Source organism: Globicephala melas, chromosome 19 (assembly GCF_963455315.2).
Source record: "Globicephala melas chromosome 19, mGloMel1.2, whole genome shotgun sequence".
NCBI classification, from domain to species: Eukaryota; Metazoa; Chordata; class Mammalia; order Artiodactyla; family Delphinidae; genus Globicephala; species Globicephala melas.
Genome location: NC_083332.1, coordinates 48,603,683 through 48,624,445, shown reverse-complemented (window position 1 = coordinate 48,624,445; position 20,763 = coordinate 48,603,683). Strand labels below are relative to the sequence as shown.

Here is a 20,763-nt window from a genome sequence, read left to right as displayed (position 1 = left end):
TTGCACCCGAGAGCCTCTGTTTCCCTGGCCAGGCGAGGAGTGGTCTCAGCACAGACGGGCGCCCCCACCCTGCGAACCCCTGCGGAGCCCCGGGTCGGCCGCCGCCCCGCTGAGACCCAAGCCGATTCTCTGAGCGCGCGCGCCTCCTGCTGGCAGCGGGGCGCGGGCGCAGCCTCCGGATTGTATATAAAGGCAGCGTGGCGCGCGAGACCTGGCCGAGTGCGGTAGAGGAGCCGGCGCGCAGGGAGAGCGCAGTGCTGCCTGAGGTCTCCGAGCGGCTCGCCATGGCTGGGCCGCAGCAGCAGCAACCCCCTTACCTGCACCTGGCGGAGCTGACGGCGTCCCAGTTCCTGGAGATCTGGAAGCACTTTGACGCAGACGGTAAGTAAAGCTCCCAACTTGTGTGCCCGCTCGCCCCCAGGGGACCTGCGGTGGAGAAAAGAGGGCAAGGAAGTTGCGGGCAGGGGTAAGATTGCCCCAGTGGGTGTTTTGGGTGCAGAGCCTAATGAGGTAGGGGTCTCGAGTTTGGGAGACACCTGGGTGCCCTGGTGACAACCGCCCGGAAGTTTTCTTCCCTGACAGAGACGACAGAGCCCACCGGCTTTTGCAGCCTCATTCTGGGCAAGTTGGGGCTTTCCCAGAGGGGAGGCCTGGGCTGGCAAGGCTCCCCATGACTCCCCCTGCCGTCTTATCTTCCCCGCCTTTCTCTTCAAGGTAACATCCTGTCTTCAGCTGCGGCAGCCACAGGTCTCAGACACCCACTCATTTTTTCCCTCAAGTTCCCCTTTTGTTGAATACCAGGTTAGCCCCGTGGGGTCCTGGGGACTGGTGCAAACTGGGGGGTCCTGAAGGGACACTCTTGGCCTCCCCAGCCTGTCCGGTGGGAGCAGGAGTGGAGAGGGCATCCAGGCAGTGAGCATCCCCTAGGCTTCCTCTGCCCACGTTCCATCCCTCACGGGCATTCAGGTCCCACTCACAGGGTGTGGTGGGAGGCAAGCTTGGGGTGCCAGCCTGACATTTTCCCTCATGGTGATAATCCTGGGTGCTTTGGGTGACTCCTTCCTTCTCTGGGTCGGGGGAGGCACAATCTTAAATGCCTCAGTGACCCACCCTCTGCTCTGTGTGGTCTTGACATTCACTCACCCAAAAATCGAGGGCTGGACTGAACAACCTTTGGAAGTTGGCTCTAAGGACTGGTATTACAAGGGTCTATGATGGCCTGACTCAGGCATAAAGGGAGCCCCCCCCACCTCGTTTTAGAGGCTTCTGATATCACTAGAGACAAATTTTTCTCCACCACTCCAAAAAATTAAGTGATCTGATTTCCTTCTGAGGTCCTGGCCGGGGTGGGCATCCGAAACGTTCTGGCATCTCAGACCACTGGCAGGGTGGTGGCCCAGGGTGTTCATCCTAGGATTGAGAGCGAGGGGCATGGGAACCAGAGGGAGGAGCAGGTGGAGGCTCCCTCCATGCTTCTCCCTTCCCTTCCTCACCTCGGCAGGGCGGGCATAAAGGTGGCTAAACAGAGGCCCTCGGCCCAGAGTGCTGCACAGAGGCAGGGGTTAATGGGTATGATAACCAATGAAGTTTTGTTCCCTTGGAGCAAACTGAGAATCTCGGGGTGCAGAGGACTGGGCATGTGACACCTGGATTAGGATGGTGATCTGCCTATGAATTACTAAAGGAGGTGGGTAGATTGTTAAATCTGTAAAATGGGGCTAAGGAGGGGTTGTATTTCCAATCCCTGGCTGGTACCATAAAACTCCCTTGGGGGAAAGGGCTATAAAAAGATTGCAGCCTCTCTGTATTCTGGGTGACACGCGCACTCCCTAAGGCTTCTCCTGCCAGTTTATCTGCACCAGAGACTTGCATGATTCAAGGAAAGTTATCAAGCGGCCAAGGTTATACCACAGGCCTCCTGCCAGATGAGTCAGCTATAAACAGAGGACTCCACAGTTCTGTTCTCCCCCAGTTCTCATGGGGTCAACCACGAGCGCTCTTGATAACCATGCAAATCCTCACATTTGTCTGAGACTTTGTACTTTTCAAAACACAGTCGCACCTTGAGTCCTGCACAGTGAGGCTGTGGGCAGACCATGATTCTCCTTGTGCAGATGAGGGAACAGACACAAAGTGTGACTTCTCTGAGGTCGTGTAGCGAGGTGATGGCGGCACTGGTTCCTGGCCAGCGCTTAATTCCCCAACTCTGGTTTCTGGACACCTACTTTCCCTCCTGATCCAGCCTCGGAGGTGATGGGCAGTCCCTTTAATACTAGAAAGAGGTCCTATGGCTGGAGCATAGCTAAGCTAGCATGAGGCCAAAGAGTCTTTAAAGACCCCCAGAACCATCGTACCTCTGGTACAATGTGAAAGGGGAGCTAGACTGCTTCTTGGCTCCTTGTCCCCCTCGGCATCCCATCGCCCTCTCTGGTCACCACTTCAGGGAAGTCCCAAGGAGGGACCATGGACCTAACAGAGAAGGAAAGCAAAAAGGATTAGAATACCAGAGACGGCGCAGAAGGCGATTTAGGAAAATGAGGCTAGAGCCAAATTGGAATTCGACTAAAGGACCCAGAATTAAGCTGCGGGTCACCTTGCTCTGGACCTTCCGTACCTGTCCCCTTCCGAACTCCCATGGCTGCCAGGGAGCTTCTCCCTCCCCCCCGAGGCGCTCCCTGCCCTGGCTGGGCCTCCTCTTACTAACTCTGGCTTCTGTTCTTATCTTGGGGGTTTTCCCCCCAACTCTAAGTGTCCCCCTGCCGCTCACAGAGTTAAAGAGCTCTGGGAGGACTCTCCACGGCTCACCAGGTCCCTGGGGTGAGCTCTCTGGAGCCCAGTTAGTCCCAGCCACCAAGCAGGGGGAGCACTGACCCACCCCACCCGTCCTGGACTCCAGTAAACAGAGACTAGGAGTCCGCAGAGAAGCTGGATTCCGAGGACAGTGGGGATGACGCAGGGAATCTGACCCTCCTAACTCAGCCCATTTCTAATGAAGGAGCAGGTGTCTGAAGAGGGGGAAACTGGGACTCAAAGAGGCAACGTTCTTTTCACAAGATCACACAGCAAAGTGAGAGGGTAGGGGGACCCAGGAATCCTCTCCTAGCCCCCCCCCCACTCCTCCTCAGTGGTCAGCCAAGGTCATGCCCTTGGAAGCGTTCAGGTGTCATCTCTCAAAAGCAGAGGAAGGGAAGACGGCAGCCGAGTGCACCCTATGAGCCAGGTTGGGGCTGGAGCTCTTCCACATAACATCCCCATGCTCTGAGTGACCCTTACATGCCCTACATGACTGAGTCCCCCGTTCTGTTGTTTCCTGGTCACTTCTTGGTCAGAAACGTTCTCACTCTGCAAGATCCAGGCTTCACAGGGATGCCCAGCTCAGAGCTCACGCTGGCCTCTCTTTGTGGTTCTGACCACACGGCCACCAGGCTCCTATTCTGCTGACGATCAGTACGAGGTCCGTGGGGAGCCAAGTTCTGCCCTTGGCCTTTGCTACCCTTTGGGAGCAACTGCAAGTGTAGGGATATTTCCTCTCCCAGAGGCCAGCAGACATTCACAGGACAACGCAGGGAATCTCACTCACTCCAAGAATCAACCTACATGGATATACTTGTACATATACATAAAGTTATGTGAACAAGGGGGCCTAGTGTCAAGTTCTTTGGGATACTGAAATTTTAAGAATGTGCTTCCCTAGGGAACAGAAAAATAAATCCTGCTAATCTCTACAGTGGAATATTATGCAACCAATGGGATTGAGATGGGGCTTTTGTACTGACATGGAAAAGTGTCCAAGATGTATTACGGAGATTTTTTTAAATTATGGCAGGACACTATTACAGTATGAGCCCATTTTTACTATTAATGAAACAAGTATGCTGGAAAATATCTGAAAGACAATAACAACAGTAGTCCTCTACAGAGTAGATGACGTAAAATTAAAAGGTATTTTCTTTAACTTTATAAGTAAATTTCTGTAGTGTTTTACAAGAGCATGTGTTTCTTGTGTAATCAGCAAAACAATAAATATTCAAGAAGAAAATAATTTTATGGGCACCCCCCCTCCCCCCAAAAGAAATGCATATATATCTCCAGGTGTGGGAATCTGCCCAGAGTTTTCTAGGCCTTTGTCTGCCTCCAGATGGCCCTAGTGATGCAGGAGGTTCTCAAAGCCTTGCACAGGGACTGACCCTTGTTCCATATGGGTGTGGCCCTGAGGACTTCGAAAATGAATGACAGGAAGGACCACCAAGAACTGAGGAAGGCCCTGCGCAGTCTTCCCTCCTCTCTCCTCCTACACCCAGTAGTAGTAACGGAAGCATCCTCCAAACCCATCCCCCATGGGGGACACTGGCCAGACAGAGAGTGCTCAGGCAGGTTCTCAGGCACCGAGGAGCTTGTGTCCCTGGGAGCGGAAGCAGAAGAACACTGAACAACAGCGCCTCTCGGAGGTGGAGAGAGGCCTGGGCACCTTGCCCTGGAATTCTAAATGACGAAGTCTTCTGGAATACTGAAGAGAAGACCTCTATGTATAAATAGATAACTAATGAGAACCTGCTGTATAGCACAGGGAACTCTACGCAATGCTCTGTGGTGACCTAGATGGGAAGGAAATCCAAAAGAGAGTGGATATATGTATACATATAACTGATTCACTTTGCTGCACAGAAGAAACTAACACAACAATAAAAATTAATAATAATAAAAGACCTGCCTCAAAAGGGTTAGAGAATATCTGGTATATATTAAGCATTTACACAAATCCTATGGCCATTACTATGCAATACAGCTGTGCTGTTCATAAGCTAATTACAGGATTTATAAAAATGATTGCTTCTTGGAGCATTAAAGGCAAAGGGGTCTGGTGCTGGGAGGGAGCCAAAGTTGTCTGAGGGCAGCTTGCTTTTAACCCTGTCGGCATTTCTCTGTGGGGTCCGTGTGTCCTGTTTAGGCCTGATGTCAGGATTTGGGGTCCTTTGGGAGCAGCCTCCTGCCCCACCTGGGGTAAGCCCTAGGAATAAGTACCCCATCCCACCTCCACTTTCACCCCCGAATTCCCCACTTGTTTTGCCAACTGTGCCCTTTGGTGTGGATGTCCGCGGCATGCCAGCTGCGGACATCCTCTGTGAGGCCCTCATGCCCCATGGCCCAGCCAGCCGATGGGGGACGCAGCTGTGTCTGAGAGCTGGGGCTCCCCAGGGAGGCAGCTGCGGGGGCGTTTTCACAAACAGGACACTTCAGCCTCGCCTCGCCTCGCGTGGGCGGCCACCAGCGATCCCGCGTCCCTGCCCTCGCTCCTTGTTTATTCCCCTTTGACTTCAGTAGTTTCACCACCTGAGCCCCTGGGGGAGGTTTCCAGGGCTAAGGAGACCCCTCAGGGAAATCCCTCCCGATACCCAGGGAGCCAGAATTAACAGAGCAGGCGTGAGACACTTCAAGAACTGCGCCTCTCCGGCTCTGGACCTGGCGGCTGTCCTGGAGGACTGCATCAGATCCCGCCTTTGCCCCGCGGGTCCCAGCTGGGGCCTCTGGCTCTGGCCCTTTCCCCCTCCTCTCTGGCTCTCGGCTGCCTCACCTCCTCTCTAGCCCAATCTGCCCCATCCTTCTGGCCTCCTCCACACCAGGAACTGGCCCAGCATTAGGCTGCCAGATGTCCACAGGTGCAGGGGACCCAGCCCAGCTCCAGAGCCTCTGTTCCAGAAGCAGCTCTGCCCAGAAACACAGATTAAAAGTCAAGTGTCTAAACATTCATCCAGTAGCTGTTTGCACTGGGTTTTTCCCCCCCAGGAGCCTCTGGGAGACATGTGTCTGTGTGTGTGTGTGTGTGTGTGTGTGTGTGTGTGTCTGTGTGTGTGTGTCTGTGTGTGTGTGTGTGTGTGTGTGTGTGTGTGTGTGTGTGTGTGTGTGTGACTGACAAAGAGAGAAATCAAAACAAGATAAAGATATGCACAGAGATCGTCCCTGGGGTGAACAGAAGGAAAACAGGCTGTTAGCTGTGGTTCAATTTCTTTCCTCTCAAACTCCTCTGGAACACGAGGTCGATAACACCCGTCTGTTTACCTGGTAGTGTCCTGAAGACCAGCTGGGGCAGGGAGGGGAGAGCTCTTTGTAAATGGTGAGCACCGTGCAAAGTAATATTTATATTGGAGCAGAGCCTGAGGAAGTCAATTTCTTGCCGCAAAGGGTGGCGTTTGTCCCAGAGGAACTCAGGCTGGAGGGTAGAGGGCTATTTGCCCTTCCATAAATTTGAACTCCGGACAGACAGCCAGGAGGTCTGGCTTCATGAATGCTTTCTTGTGCAGGTAACGAGGAGTCTAGAACTGCATAACTCCCCTCCTTGATTTCCTTAAACTCCGCAACACAGAATAATACAGATTGGTGAGCACCACGCCCTAGGGCCGTGCTTCTCGAACTTGAGCGCGCGGGAGACTGGTTCAAGCGCGGATTTCTGGGCCTCACTCCTAACAATTCTGATTCAGTTGGGCTGGGGCTGGTCCGAGAATTTGCATCTATAACAAGCTCCCAGGTGATACTGACACCGTCAGGCCGCAACCACTCTTTGAATAGTGCTGGTCTAGGCCCCTCTTGTCTACCATCTCGGGCTTCACACCAACCCCCCACCTCAACCTTGAATGTGAAGCCAAAGGTGCTGTCTCTCTAGGGAGAAGATGCTCACGTTCAAAAGCAGTGGTTCTGCTTTGAGATGTTCATGCTCCTATGTTGTTAAAATGCAGATTCTAGTCAGCAGGTCTGGGGTGGGGCCTGGGATTCTGCCTTTCTAACAAGCTCCCAGGTAATTCCAAAATTCCCGTTCCACAGACCACACTTTGAATGACAAGCCCTCATACTCCAGACCCATCAAATTAAAATCTCCATTTTAATACGCTCCCCAGGTAATTCTTGCATACCTTAAAATTTGAGACAGGTCGCACTGAAGCAGTCCTTAATCCTGACTGCACATCAGAATCATCTGGCGAGCTTTGAGAACATGCCCACGAGACACCCTCACCTCATCAATTAAATCAGGAGCTCCGGGGGTGAGGCCCAGGCAGTGGTACACTTGGAAAAGCTTCCCAGGTGATTCTAATACATAGCCTGGGCTGAGAATCAGGACTCTGAGGCTGCAGTCATGGTGGCACTCTTTGGGCTGAAGGGTTTACAGCCATGGATTGGTTCGGAAGACCTTAAGAGCACAGAGCATAAAAATGATGCTTTCCATTTATGTGAGATTTTACATTTTCCAGAATGCTTTCACAGCCTTATCTTGTATGGCTGTCACAATGGTTCTATAAAGTAAAAAAAAAAAAAAAAAAAAAGCATAGTTATACCCATTTTAGAGATCAAGAAACTGAGGTTTAGAGAGATTGACTTGCTCGACATTGCATGGACAGTCACAGAGCTGGTGGTAGACTTATGACCCTTAATCGGGCTCCTCTTACCTGTTCAACTCTCAGAAAATCTGTATGCACAAATCTCAGTGAGAAACAAGTCCCTTTCCACTGTGAGGCAGGGCGTTCTTTGGTCAAAGTTTTCCAAGTGTCTGTGGTCAGATTAATTGTAAAGAAGTGTTGTCTCACTTCAAAATTTGGGGAAACTGAGGCACCATGGTGGTGAAGAATGGTAGCAAGCCCAGAATAAGGATGGATGCAGGGTCCCCGGCTCCTCCCATCCCCCTCCCTAATATTCACAGGTTGCAGTTTGATATGGGGAAGTTAGGAATGATGGTTGCTATGGTAACCACATCCTTATCCATGCCCATCCACATGAGATTTGTGTGGTGGCCAGTCACCCCACCCCCCTATAAGACGGTCATAGAAAAAGCAAACCACTTGCCCAGTGCTGAAGTCCTCCCTGCAAGGAGGTAGGCCAACCTGTCCTCTACTCCCACCTCCTATAATAGGTGCCTACCGCGTGATGGTTAGGAAGTTGCTCTGAGGGAAGCCAAAGTAGCGAAGACCTTTTCCCCCAGTGCTGGAGGATGCCCCATCTGGGCCCTGCAGCCCCTGCCTGCCTATCTAATCTCTGCTCACCCTCTCCCTTCAACTGGTAGATTCCTGCTATTCTTGTCTGGCTGCCTCACCCCCGTAGACCATTAAATGCTCTTGGGGAACAGGCCCATATCTAAACTTGGCTATAGTTCCCACAACGTTGAACTGTTGTTCAGTTCAAAAAAATAAAGGCAGGCTTCCTGGTGGCGCAGTGGTTGAGAGTCTGCCTGCCGATGCAGGGGACACAGGTTCGTGCCCCGGTCCGGGAAGATCCCACATGCCGCGGAGCGGCTGGGCCCGTGAGCCATGGCCGCTGAGCCTGTGCGTCCGGAGCCTGTGCTCCGCAACGGGAGAGGCCACAACAGTGAGAGGCCCGCGTACAGAAATAAATAAATAAATAAAGGCTTGTGGAATTGAACAACATTTCTGTCCCTTTGCACAGAGCGAGGTGGTACTGTAATTCCCAGCATGGCAAGAGGGGTTTCTTTCCACAGGGGCACTGGGCCCCACTCCCTGCCTTTGCTAGTAGCTGGGGCTTCTCAGCGAGGCCTTCCCTGCCCACCCTGTCCAAGCAGCCCTCATAGATACTTCAGCCACCTCCTAATAAACTCACAAAACAGACTCATACTCACTGACTCAGGTGTCCACCCAGCCCTGGCCCGGGCCCAGCTCTGAGGCCTCTGGTACTTCGAACCCCAGCGCATGCTCACAATGTGAGCTCCACCCCTGCCCCCCGCCCCCCGGCCCCTCCAACCCCAGCCCCTGCTCCTGGACCCAGAGCTGAGCTCAGCTTCCTGCCTGAGAAATGGAAGAATAGACAGATCACGGCAGGGAGCGACCAGCGAGAGAAAGAGTACTCGTTCCTCCAACTCAGTGGCACTGTCAACTGGACCACTGCCTTTTTGTCTAGAAAGCCCTTCCTCCCTCCCTCCCTCCCTCCCCTCCTCACTCCCCCTGCTGCAGCTGTCCAGCTCTCCCAAGAAGCTTTCAGAACATCCTAGAAGAAAGATGACCACTCTAGCCTAGGGGAAAAAAGGGAACTCAAGTCTCATCTCTCCCCACCATGCCCACTCCCGGCGTGCAATTACAATCATATCTTTTCCCTGCAGATAAAGATACTTAATTTAGGGGCTTCCCTGGTGGCGCAGTAGTTGGGGGTCCGCCTGCCGATGCAGGGGACGCGGGTTCGTGCCCCGGTCCGGTAAGATCCCACATACCGCGGAGCGGCTGGGCCCGTGAGCCATGGCCGCTGAGCCTGCGCGTCCGGAGCCTGTGCTCCGCAACGGGAGAGGCCGGCCACAACAGTGAGAGACCCGCGTACCGCAAAAACAAAACAAAAAACCTTAATTTATCTCACATGATTCCTCCATACACTATGTATTGTGGCACCTTCTCCACTAGAGGGCGCCACTAGGATTATTCATTCCAAATCTAAATTCTCAGGGGACACTAGTGGGGGAGGCTAGGAAGAACACACACCCCGACTCCCACATCGCCCTCCAGCCTCCCAAAGCCCCCACCAAGGCCAGGTTAAATACTTATTTTTATTCTCTTTGTTTAGTTTGTAATTCCATTTGCCCCTGAAGCAAGCTACCATCTCCCTTTCCTGTTCAAGTCTCTATGGGAACCTTGCTCACTGCTTTAGATCAGATTTGGAACTTGACTTTTGGTCAGTGGTTTCCAAACCTTGCTATATACATGGAAATTACCTGGGGAGCTTTTTTAAAAATCACGATGCTTAGCTCATACCCCAAACCAATTACATCAGAATGTCTGGGGATGGGAGCCAGACATCCATATTTTTTTTAAGATTCTAGGAGATTCCCATTCACAGCAGTCTGGGGAGCACTGCCTTAGACCTGTCTGATTTCCCACCCACAAATGATTCCTCCCGGTCAGGGACAGACCAGGGAGCTTGACCATGGACTCAGCTCGCCCTGGTCTCTAGGTCTTTTGGGTTCAGTGGTGAAGAACCTAAAGGACTTCTTACTACATACGTGATCTTGCAAGTCAGGCCTTGACCTTGGGACCCGGTCCCGATAACAGCACTTTTCACCCAAATTCATTCCCGTTTTTTATACAAGTTCTGGTAACTGAACTCAAACAATAGTAACATTTACACTGCACCCGTAACGGACTTTACATGCAAAAATCCCATTTAATTACCCCTTTTGCAGATGACATGGGTTAAATATCTTTCCCAAAGCCATACAGCTCGTAAGTACAGCAGAACCAGGATTTGAATCTACCTCCACAGGCCTCAGCGCCCCCTCTCTTCATTACTGTGGAGTAGGTTGCCTCCCACATGCTTGATCCCTGTGACCACCCCTCAGGTGCCCCCATCCCTGCTTTTCTCTTGCCACTCTTCCCTTATGCATTAGTTTCCTGGAGCTGCCGTGACAAAGTACGACAAACTGGGTGTCTTACAACAAGAGCAATTGATTCTCTCACAGTTCTGGAGGCTAGAGTCCAAAATCCAGGTGTTGGCAGGGTTGGTTCCAGGTTCTGAAGGGTAATGTGTTCCACATCCCTCTCCTGGCCTCTGGTAGTTGTAATTCACAGAGCTCCTTAACTTGGAGACGCATCACTCCAATCTCTGCCTCTGTCTTCATGTGGCCTTCTTCCCGGTGTGTCTTTGTGTCTTCACTTGGCCTTCTTATAAGGACACCAGTCATTGGATTTAGGGCCCACCCTAATCTAGTATGACCTCATCTTAACTAATTACATATGCAAAGACCCTATTTCCAAATAAGGTCACATCCTGAGTTCCGGGTGGACATGGATTCTGGGGGGACACTCTTTTTTTTTTTATTAGAAAGTCTACTTTATTTATTTATTTTTTTTTTTGGCTGCACTGAGCGGCTCGCGGGATCTTGGTTCCCCAACCAGTGATTGAACCCGTGCCCCCTGCAGTGGAAGTATGGAGTCCGAACTGCTGGACCACAAGGGAAGTCCCTGGGGGACACCCTTCAACTCAGTACACCCTCCTACCCCAAAGACCCAAGTTCTGCCTCTGACCTCATTCGCCCTACTGACCAGGGCTTGCCACCTGCTGACAAATCTCGAGGCTGATGACCTGTTGTCCCCTGTCAGATCTGCAGCTCCTGCTGCCTGCCCAGCTGGCTATGGACAGACAGCTCCCAGCTCCCTCTGCCAGCATGGCCCACACGCTGGTCTCTCCCAGTCTCTGACTACTGAATGTATATCACAAAGGCAACACCGTTATTAATCTTGGATCTCTATGGTTGCAAATGGCCAGAAGGCAGGACCCACATCCCTAACAGTCCAGGGCTGGCCCAGACACCTGCTTGACCACTGAGGAGAACAAGTTCTCAATGAAGCCCCCCATTTCCCCACCCCACCCATCCACCATAAGTTTTACTACTTAGCTCTGAGGTTCATTGCTTTTTTTCTTTGCTATCTTTGCAGGAAATGGGTATATTGAAGGTAAAGAGCTAGAAAACTTTTTCCAAGAACTGGAGAAGGCAAGAAAAGGCTCTGGCATGGTAAGCCCAGACCCCTCTCCCATTGTTTGGAATTTTCTGTCATCCTGACCATGGCTTTGAGCATTGTCTGTCCTAGGTCATACATTCCATCAGCAGCCTGACATCTCTGGTCTTGACCCTTAGAGTTTTTCTTTTATCTGGAAGGATTTTAAAAATTGAAATACTCCCTTAAAAGAGTACCTTACCTCACTATCTCTGGGTGTCTGGGATTGAGGGGTGTTCATGGGTACCGGGGGTTGATAAACTGCCCAAAACTGCAAACGTTTGTGTCTGCGTCTGTGTGTATAAAAAGTATTTTTTCCTAGGGAAGAGTCCATAGCCTACCTAATATGCTCAGAGGGGTCATGACTCAAGATTGGAGGCCTTGGGGGTTTCAAGTGCCTTTGTTCAAGACTGGAGTTTCTCAGCCTCGGCACTAATGACGTTTGGGGTGGTGACTCTTTGTCACGGGGGGCTGTCCCTGGCATTGTACGATGGTTAGCAGCATCCCTGGCCTCTACCCATGAGATGCTAGTAGCACCCCTCCAAATTGTGACAATCAAAAATGTCTCTGGACATCGCTAAGTGTCCCCTGCAAGGGATGCAGAATCGTCCCCACTAGAGAACCACTGTTCCAGACCAACCAAGGCTGGAACCTCGGCAAGGACCTAGAGGAAAGTGGAGGATTGCTCCAAACCAGCATCTGAGCCAGATCGTACTGGCTCATGTGTGTAGGTGTCAGACTGCCCTTCATGGCCTGAAGCGACTGCAAATCATGTCCCACGCCCTTAACGGCAGGCACATTGTTTCCCCACGTGCCAACCTGGCATGACTGACTTCACTAAAGCCTTTTGGGGGACCGTCTGAAATACTGAAAAGGTAAGGTGATTGGAGCTAGTCTGTTGTGATTCCCATGTCTGGTTCTCGAATATATGGAGTCAGACCAACTCCCTCCCCACCAGCTCCTGCGGGTCCTTTGGTTGGGGGGTGGGGGGTGGTCTCTCTACTCTCCCCTGCTGCGTGTCTGTTGGCCAATCCACTGCTTATTAGCAAGTCTTCATGGAGCGCTTTGGGAGATGAGTCACAAATCCACTGATGAACACCTGGTTCAGAGCTTGTCAGCACGCCCTGGTGAGGAAGATGTCCAGGCGATGGGCTTAAGTGATGGAGGTGATTCATGGGTTTGTTTATCAACAGTCCCCCGTCACCCCTCATTACTAGGATAATGAAGCCTGGATCACAGAAAACACAGGCTTCACAACTGGTTCTCTTAGTCATTCCCTTCCTCAGATGGCATCAGGGGTGATTTTCAAGTCTGTCAACAACATTCTCAACTAACATCACCCCGGACTGGATCTCAGAGCAGCTGTTCTGTGGTAGAAAAAACATTGGCCTTGGAAACAAGAGTCATGAGTTCAAATTCTGACGATACTAGCTGGTGACCTCAGGAGAAGTCACGTCATCTCAGCCTCCGTTTGTGTGTAAAATGGACAGGCTACTAACATCATGGGGACTGTTGTGGAAAGCAAACAGGATGGCCACATTTCTGATAAGGGCCTAGGCTCATTCCAGGCACATTTGTAGATGTAACGCAATAAATATTGATAAAAAAAAATACATATGGGCAAATTGAGACCAGTCCAAAAGGTAAAAAACGAAAGACTCTAAGAATTGGTAGAATTTTCCTTGGCCCAATCCTAGGAAATACACAACCCAGCAGAAAGCCATTGGAGAGGCGAAGAGGCTTCAGATGCCAAGATGATTCATCACTGATTAGGGATAAAGAAGAGCTCACGAATGCCAACACTTAACAAGCAGCACCCCAAGCGAAGAGAAGCTCTGAGAACTTCAAGGGGACCTTAGACTTAAGTTAGGCGGTGATGGCGCAATAGAACTTTGGAAGCTCTTTGCCTTTTTAGTAGTCACATTCATCTAGTGGACTATTTAAATGACCCCTCAACTATACAGACTTTCTGGTCACATTCTTCCTAGCCTAAAATCAGAGTGAAAAGCACTGTAGAATTTCCAGTTAGTCTTTAAAGAAGAAAATAAGCGATCACCTTTGCTGTGGTGGAATGTCTAGAACTTATTGGGGGCCCCTGCAATAGGTTGGGCTTATTAGAAGCTGCCTCAATGAAATGTTGGGGCCTGAGTTCTCACATCTGAGTGATGGAAATAAGTCCTCACCCTTCTGGTAGACTTATGGTTTAATCCATCTCAAAGGCAGACGGGCATGTTTACTTATGTGGCACAGAGCACATCCATATGTTCTGTTTCCCTTTGAAAATAATGTGATTGAGCCTCAAAGAAGAGAACACTTAGGGCTTCCCTGGTGGCGCAGTGGTTAAGAGTCGCCTGCCAATGCAGGAGACATGGGTCTGAGCCCTGGTCCAGGAGGATCCCACGTGCTGTGGAGCAACTAAGCCCGTGCGCCACAGGTACTGAGCCTGCGCTCTAGAGCCCGCGAGCCACAACTACTGAGCCCACGTGCCACAACTACTGAAGCCCGTGCTCCTGGGGCCTGTGCTCCACAGCAGGAGAGGCCACTGCAATGGGAGGCCCGTGCACCGTGGCAAAGAGCGGCCCCCCGCTCGCTGCAACTGGAGAGGGCTCGCACACAGCAACGAAGACCCAACGCAGACATTAATAAATAAATAATATATTTTTAAAAAGAGAGAGAACACTTAGATTTGGAGGAACCCTAAAAAGGGAAAGGGGGCAGCCCTGATTACTCAGAGCATTGGTTCAACCTGGTTCCATGCCTGCATATTTGGGGTGCAGAATGATTCCCCACCATTGCTGCACCAAGAGGGTGAGAGATCCACGGTTCGCAGGGGACCCAGCAGCAAAATCGGCGCCCTTTGTCTTTCTGCAGATGTCGAAGAGTGACAACCTTGGGGAGAAGATGAAGGAATTCATGCAGAAGTATGACAAGAACGCAGATGGGAAAATCGAGATGGCAGAGGTGAGTCCTAGTATCCTGCTAAGAGCTACACGGGAAGGGCCGTCGGTTGCCTGTGCCTCTCCCACGCACAGGAGTCCTTTTAGGGATCCAAGTGAGGTGGTGGTCTTGAAGCCCCACCACCCCTCCCAGCACTTAGGCTGATGAAAGAGAACAGATGGAGCTTTTCCTTTGACTCACAAGGAACGAGGAAGCAACACACATTGGCCTAAGACAGGGATGAAGACTTTTAATGCTCTCAGGGTCCAACAGGTGCTATAAATGTGTGATGAGCTCAGTTTAAGACAGAAGAGAGGGTGAAGTTTGCAGAACAGGAGAGTTCATGCCCCACCTAAAGGCATCCAAAGGGGTGTGTGTGTGTGTATATATAATTTATATATGTAGCATGTATAATTTATATATATTAATATATACACACACATACATTCATACGTGTGTATTGATGTGCATAGATATATACATATTGTTAAAAGATAAACTGAGGCATGTTAAAAATTTTAAGAGTTTATTGGAGCAGAAATCAATTCAAATGGGCCAGCGCCGAACCTAAAATAGTTAGGAACACTCTACCAATGGGAGCTACGGGAAAGACGTGTATATGGAAGAGCCAGTTACAAAGCAAGGAAGTTGTTTGGTTGGCCGCATCATTCAGGAAAGCCTAGTTGGCTGCTTTGGCTGTGTGTTTAGACTTTGGTTTGCTAACGTAGGCTACGAAGGCATTAAGGCTACCTCAGTCTAATGGCCTCCTTGTGTAACAATTTATATATACACACACACACTTATACAGACACATCTACATGTGCCTGTGTGTGCAGGCCTAACCAGACACCTCTGGAAATCAGTCTGCAACCCATGGTCAAGTGGTCCAGAACAATGACAGCAGCACATAAAGGAGGGCAGAACTCCTCCCGGGGTGAATTGGTTGCCATGGTGCCTTAGGTCAGCGCCCTGGAAGGAGAGACTGAGACAGAGATTCGTGGGTAGGATTTCAAGAGAAGGGAGGCGAGAGCAACAGGAAAGGGCAGAGCAAGAAGCTAAGCAAGCGCGTGGTCTCAGCTGGAGCCTCGTCTTGGCCTGATCTCATGGGGGGCTCTGGAGTGTGGATTGCGCCACGGGGTTGGCCCCACTCAAATGGGCCTAAACCAGGGGTTGGCAGGCTTTTTCTGTAAAGTTCCAGACTATGGTCAGGGTTTGGAAGCTGTAAACCCTGCCTTCAACAACTCTGCCCTGTGGCACAGAACAACCACAAACAGTATGTAAACGAAAGGGCCCTGCCATGTTCCAATACAAGTTTATTTACAGAAACAGGCATTGAGCCAGATTTGGCTCATGGGCCATAATATACTGACTCTTAGCTTAAACTATGAGAGGCTCCTAATGAGAAAGGCCATGAGAAGGACTGACTCCTGGTGAAGGAGACAAGGTCTCCAGCCCTGCTTCTCGGCAGTTCTCTTGGTTCTGTTCTCCACCCCTAAAACGGCTTCATCCTCAGGCTGGTAGCAAGCTGGCTAGAGCAGTTCCAGGCATCACATCCAGATGCAGAAGGGGCCCATCTCATTTGGTCCCTGATAAGAATAAGGAAACCTTTCCCAGGGGTACCCACAGTAGACCGCCCCTCACATTTCATTGGCCAGGAGTAGGTCACATGTCTAGCCATAAGCCAATCACTGGCCAGGGAAATGGGATTATCACATCTAGCTGAGACTAATTAGGATTTGCCTGTGACTCAAGCATGCTGGGAGCAGAGAAGAGGGGAAGGCCATTGGGGGGGGAGGGTGGCAGCCAACAGTGTTTGCGGCACAAGAGTACTTGCAGTTTTTTAAAAATCGGATTTGTTGTGGTATAATTTACATATAATAAGCAGTATTGATTTGAAGTGTAAAATTCCATGAGTTTAGACAGTTGTATACAGCCATGTGGTCACCACCACAGTCAAAATACGGCATCTCCATCACCCCCAAAATGTTCCTCTGTCTGGTCAGGCCCTCCTGCACTCAGATTAGTTTGCATTTTCTAGAATTATATATGTGGAACCATCTAGTAAGTATTGAGTCTGGATACTCGCGTTTTAAAGTGGCACCACTTTCTGTCCCTCCAGCTGCTCATACCTGAAGGTTTGGGGGTGACCCAGAAGTGCTTCTCAGAACACCCTTCTTCCCCTTTGAAGGGCTGTTCTCAAGAAAGGGCTGTTCCCTGTTCTCAAGAAAGGAAGCAAAATGGAGCAAAATGTGACTCCCATGCTGCCTTGCCACTGGCTGGTTTCCATCCTTCCTGCATGAAAGTCTGTTTGCTTCCTGGCAGGGCTCTCCGTAATGTTACTGTTGCTCTCTGATCCCCACAGCTGGCGCAGATCTTGCCGACCGAGGAGAACTTCCTTCTGTGCTTCAGGCAGCATGTGGGCTCCAGCACCGAGTTTATGGAGGTGAGACCAAGGCGCTGCCTTCTCTTTTGTACATCGGGGCCTGCCTTTCTCTCGTGTTCAGAGCCAGGCCCACCCAATGCCTGGGAATGGTCCCTGGAAGACACTAAACCCCTTTTGAGTAGCTCAACTACTCAAAAGGTGGTCCATGGACCAGGAGCATCAATGTCGCCACCACCTGGGTGCTTGTTAGAAACACAGAGTCCCGGGCTTCCCCGGTGGCGCAGTGGTTGAGAGTCCGCCTGCCGAGGCAGGGGACACCGGTTCGTGTCCCGGTCCGGGAAGATCCCACATGCCGCAGAGTGGCTGGCCCCGTGAGCCATGGCCGCTGAGCCTGCGTGTCCGGAGCCTGTGCTCCGCAATGGGAGAGGCCACAACAGTGAGAGGCCCGCGTACCAAAAAAAAAAAAGAAAAAAAAAGAAATGCAGAGTCCCTGACCCACTGAATCAGAATCTACATTTTAGCAAGATCCCCAGGTGACGTGTGTGCACGTTAAAGTGTGGGGAATAAGGTGAGAGGTAAGCTTGGGTAAAGTACCTTTGGAAAATAATGTGTACACACCATTTCCCATTTGGGTATTTGCCATAGATATTTGCATATTACAAGCTCTGAGAAATCCTGCAGTAAAGAGACCTGTTTCATTTGGTTTGCCTCCAGAATCTTTCATAGTTCCTTCTCACTCAATAGCATTAGTGTTCCTGGAATTCAGAGTTCCAAGGAGCATTCTTGAGAAGGATGGATTTAGGTACCATTCTAAAACTGGAAAAGCCCAGTGAGAATTCCAATTTCCAGTATCTTCCAGGTTTGGTGTTTGACTGTGGTCTGGGCTTCACTGTCCATCTTTAAAATAGATGTTGCCATCTTTGCAGTAGCAATTCTTTGAGATCCTCATGGGAAATAGGACATCCAAACTCAAGTGTCTTTTGAGTAATATGCAATTGACAGATTGAACCATGTGAAATTGCTCATATTTAACCATTCTTTATTTACAAAAATTGGAAATTCCATGCGGTTTAACCAAATATATTACTAATCCTGATGTCCGGCGAACTACCAGTTATTTTTGCTATTTTTCTGGGGCTCTGCACCCTAGCCATTCAATGTATGTGTCCCTCAAGGTGAAATTCAACTCATAGCACCCACACACACACGCACACACAGTGCCTGCTGTGATAAATAATGACGAGCCTTCAACACAACTCCAGTCGCCATTTGTCATGTTAAATCCATTTCTAGCCACCGGTAATCCCCTGTCCCTGATTCACTGCTTAAACATGACTGGAGAGTTAGTCCAGAAACACACATGGCAGTGAGTTCCCCATATAGATAGAAAGTCAGTTAGAAATAATGGATTCTTAGGGCAGAAGACTCATTTTTTTAAGTGGTAGCTTGCCTAAGCATCAGATATGGATTTAATTTTATTGTGCTTTAAAGGATTTTCTCCAGTTTTTTCACGATGGCAAAATTCCATAAGCTGGTCATTGACAGGCTGGATTCTGTTCTTAGTTCCCCCGTTGCCTGTCTAGGAGGAAAAGTCCGCCTATACATAGAACTTGTCAGGGTGCTGCTTTTGTGAGTGTCCGTTTTTCTGTCTGTAGAAAAGGGAGCGTTTATACTTGATTACTCCTTTCCTGATAGGGAGGCGGCCAGAGATTGGCCTCCCTTCCACCTATGATCAGGAGAATGGGGATGACAGCTTGCAGGGGGCAGAGATGCCTAAAGAGGAGGGGAAGGAAACCCTCTCTCTCTAAATCATCAGTGGTTTCTCTCTGTGTAGTTGACATGGTTCCATATTTTACCTGCCTTTATCCTTTAAGCCCCAGCATAACTACTGAGCCAACGCCACCCCCATCCCAAAGGTTTCCTGGGACCCCATCATCCTACAGGACCATCCCCTCCTGGGGTTGTCCATTCATTCCATCTTTATCAGCTGGAAACATGAAATGGCCCCTCTGTAGCCCTGAAAGGTTTGTGCTGCCAGATGCTTCCATCCCACCGCTCATCCCAACATTTTAATTTCTAACGTAAGTGACACCTCAGGGTTTCTTTGAGATTTCACAAAGCCCAGGTTTCTTGAACTCTTTTCCTTGAATGGGAAGAGAATAATGACCATACTTTGTGATGGCTGAGCACAAAGTACGGGATGGAAAGAGAAGTCCAGCGTGAGAGCATGGAGCTGGGGGTGGATCCAGGGAGGGAGGGAGAGAGGGAGGGAGGGAGGTCAGAACTGCTAGGATGATCTCACTCCGAAAGCAGCTGGCTGCTTTGCTTTCTGGGAGGACTGGGGTCCCTTCGGGTTATCCTCCCCTGAGGCAATTTAGGGGGTGTCTGCCTTTTTCTCCCAGTCAACACTCAACCTAGATGAACTAAATTCCTATACACTAAAGGCATGCAGGTGGTTGGTGACGTCATATTTGAAAATCTGCACGTATTTCTCTGTGCTTACTCGAGGGCGGGCTTTCAGAGCATGGGAAGGGATATGTTGATGGAGCCGGGCATTTTCTTTCCCCAAAGAAAGAACTCTCCCCTAATCAAAAATCATTTACCCAAGTTGTACGTAGAATAAATCTACCTTTTTATTGGGACTTGCTCATATCTCATAACTTTTTAAAAAATCAGGATCAAATTTTTTGAGCCACTACTATACCATGAGAACTACACAGCCTAGTTTGCTGGTATGGAAGAAAGATCCTAAAATATCTATACATTCTCACACTCCTCACAATAAAAGGGGGACATGCCATCAACAGACGAATGTGTGGTACATACATATAATGAAATATTACTCAGCCATAAAGGAGGAATGAAATAATGCCATTTGCAGCTACATGGATGGAGCTAGAGATTATCATACTAAGTCAGAAAGAGAAAGACAAATACCATATGACATCACTGATATGTGGAATCTAAAATATGACACAAATGAACTTATCTACGAAATAGAAATGGATTCACAGATATAGGGAACAGACTTGTGGCTGCCAAGGGGGAGGTGGGGTGGGGGAAGGATGGATTGGAAGTTTGGGACTAGCAGATGCAAACTATTATATAGAGAATGGATAAACAACAAGGTCCTGCTGTATAGCACAGGGAACTATATTCAATATCCTGTGATAAACCATAATGGAAAAAATATATATATATGCACGCGTGTGTGTGTGTGTGTGTGTGTGTGTATATATATATATATTTCTGAATCACTTTGCTGTACACCAGAAACTAACGCAACATTGTAAATCAACCACAATAAAAACTTGTTTTAAAGTGGGGGACATGATGTGGAGAAGCTGAGGAGACAGGAGATCAAATTTGGGAAAAGAATTAGCGCCTGCTGACTTTCAGAAAATCAAGAGTTGCTGGTGTCTAGCTGTGCTGTTTGGAGCTGAGGGAGAAGGGAATAAAAATCAAGGGAAGAAAACTTGGAAGAAAATCTAAGAACTGTGATCAGGCACCAAAATAGACCAAAGATTAGGGAAACAGGGTTCTCTGGGCCGTTTGTCACAGATACACCCACTCTCATCCCCCACCATGGTATTCCCGCCTCCCCACAAGATAGACTGGGTTAAACACTGGGGTTTCAGGACAGCTGCATTCAGGACCAGATTTTTTCAGGACCATTGTTATTAGTTAACTATCACTGTGTGACAAATTACCCCCCAAAATTTACCAGCCTAAGGCAACGAACATTTATTATCTCTCAGTTTCTGTGGTTGGAAATTTGGTAACAGCTCAGCCAAGTGGCTCTGGTTCAGAGTCAAGATGTCAGCTGGGCTGCAGTCATCTGAAGGCTTGACTGGAGCTGGAAGATGCACTTCCAAAGTGGTGCACTCACGTGGTTGTTGGCAAGGGGCCTCAGTTTCTCACTACATGAGCCGTTCTATAGGGCTGCTTGAGTGTCCTTACGACGTGGCA

General features: G+C 49.7%; 1 protein-coding gene across 1 annotated transcript in view; it reads left to right on the top strand.

Annotated features, from left to right (window-relative positions):
- The first annotated feature begins 210 nt into the window (after positions 1-210).
- CALB2 (calbindin 2) overlaps positions 211-20,763 on the top strand; it is a 28,715-nt gene continuing 8,162 nt past the window's right edge. The window contains exons 1-4 of the mRNA XM_030863423.2: positions 211-381; positions 11,415-11,491; positions 14,346-14,435; positions 16,774-16,854. Coding sequence (XP_030719283.1) covers positions 285-381; positions 11,415-11,491; positions 14,346-14,435; positions 16,774-16,854 — 345 coding nt within the window. The 5' untranslated portion in view covers positions 211-284. The remainder of the gene's footprint in view (positions 382-11,414; positions 11,492-14,345; positions 14,436-16,773; positions 16,855-20,763) is intronic.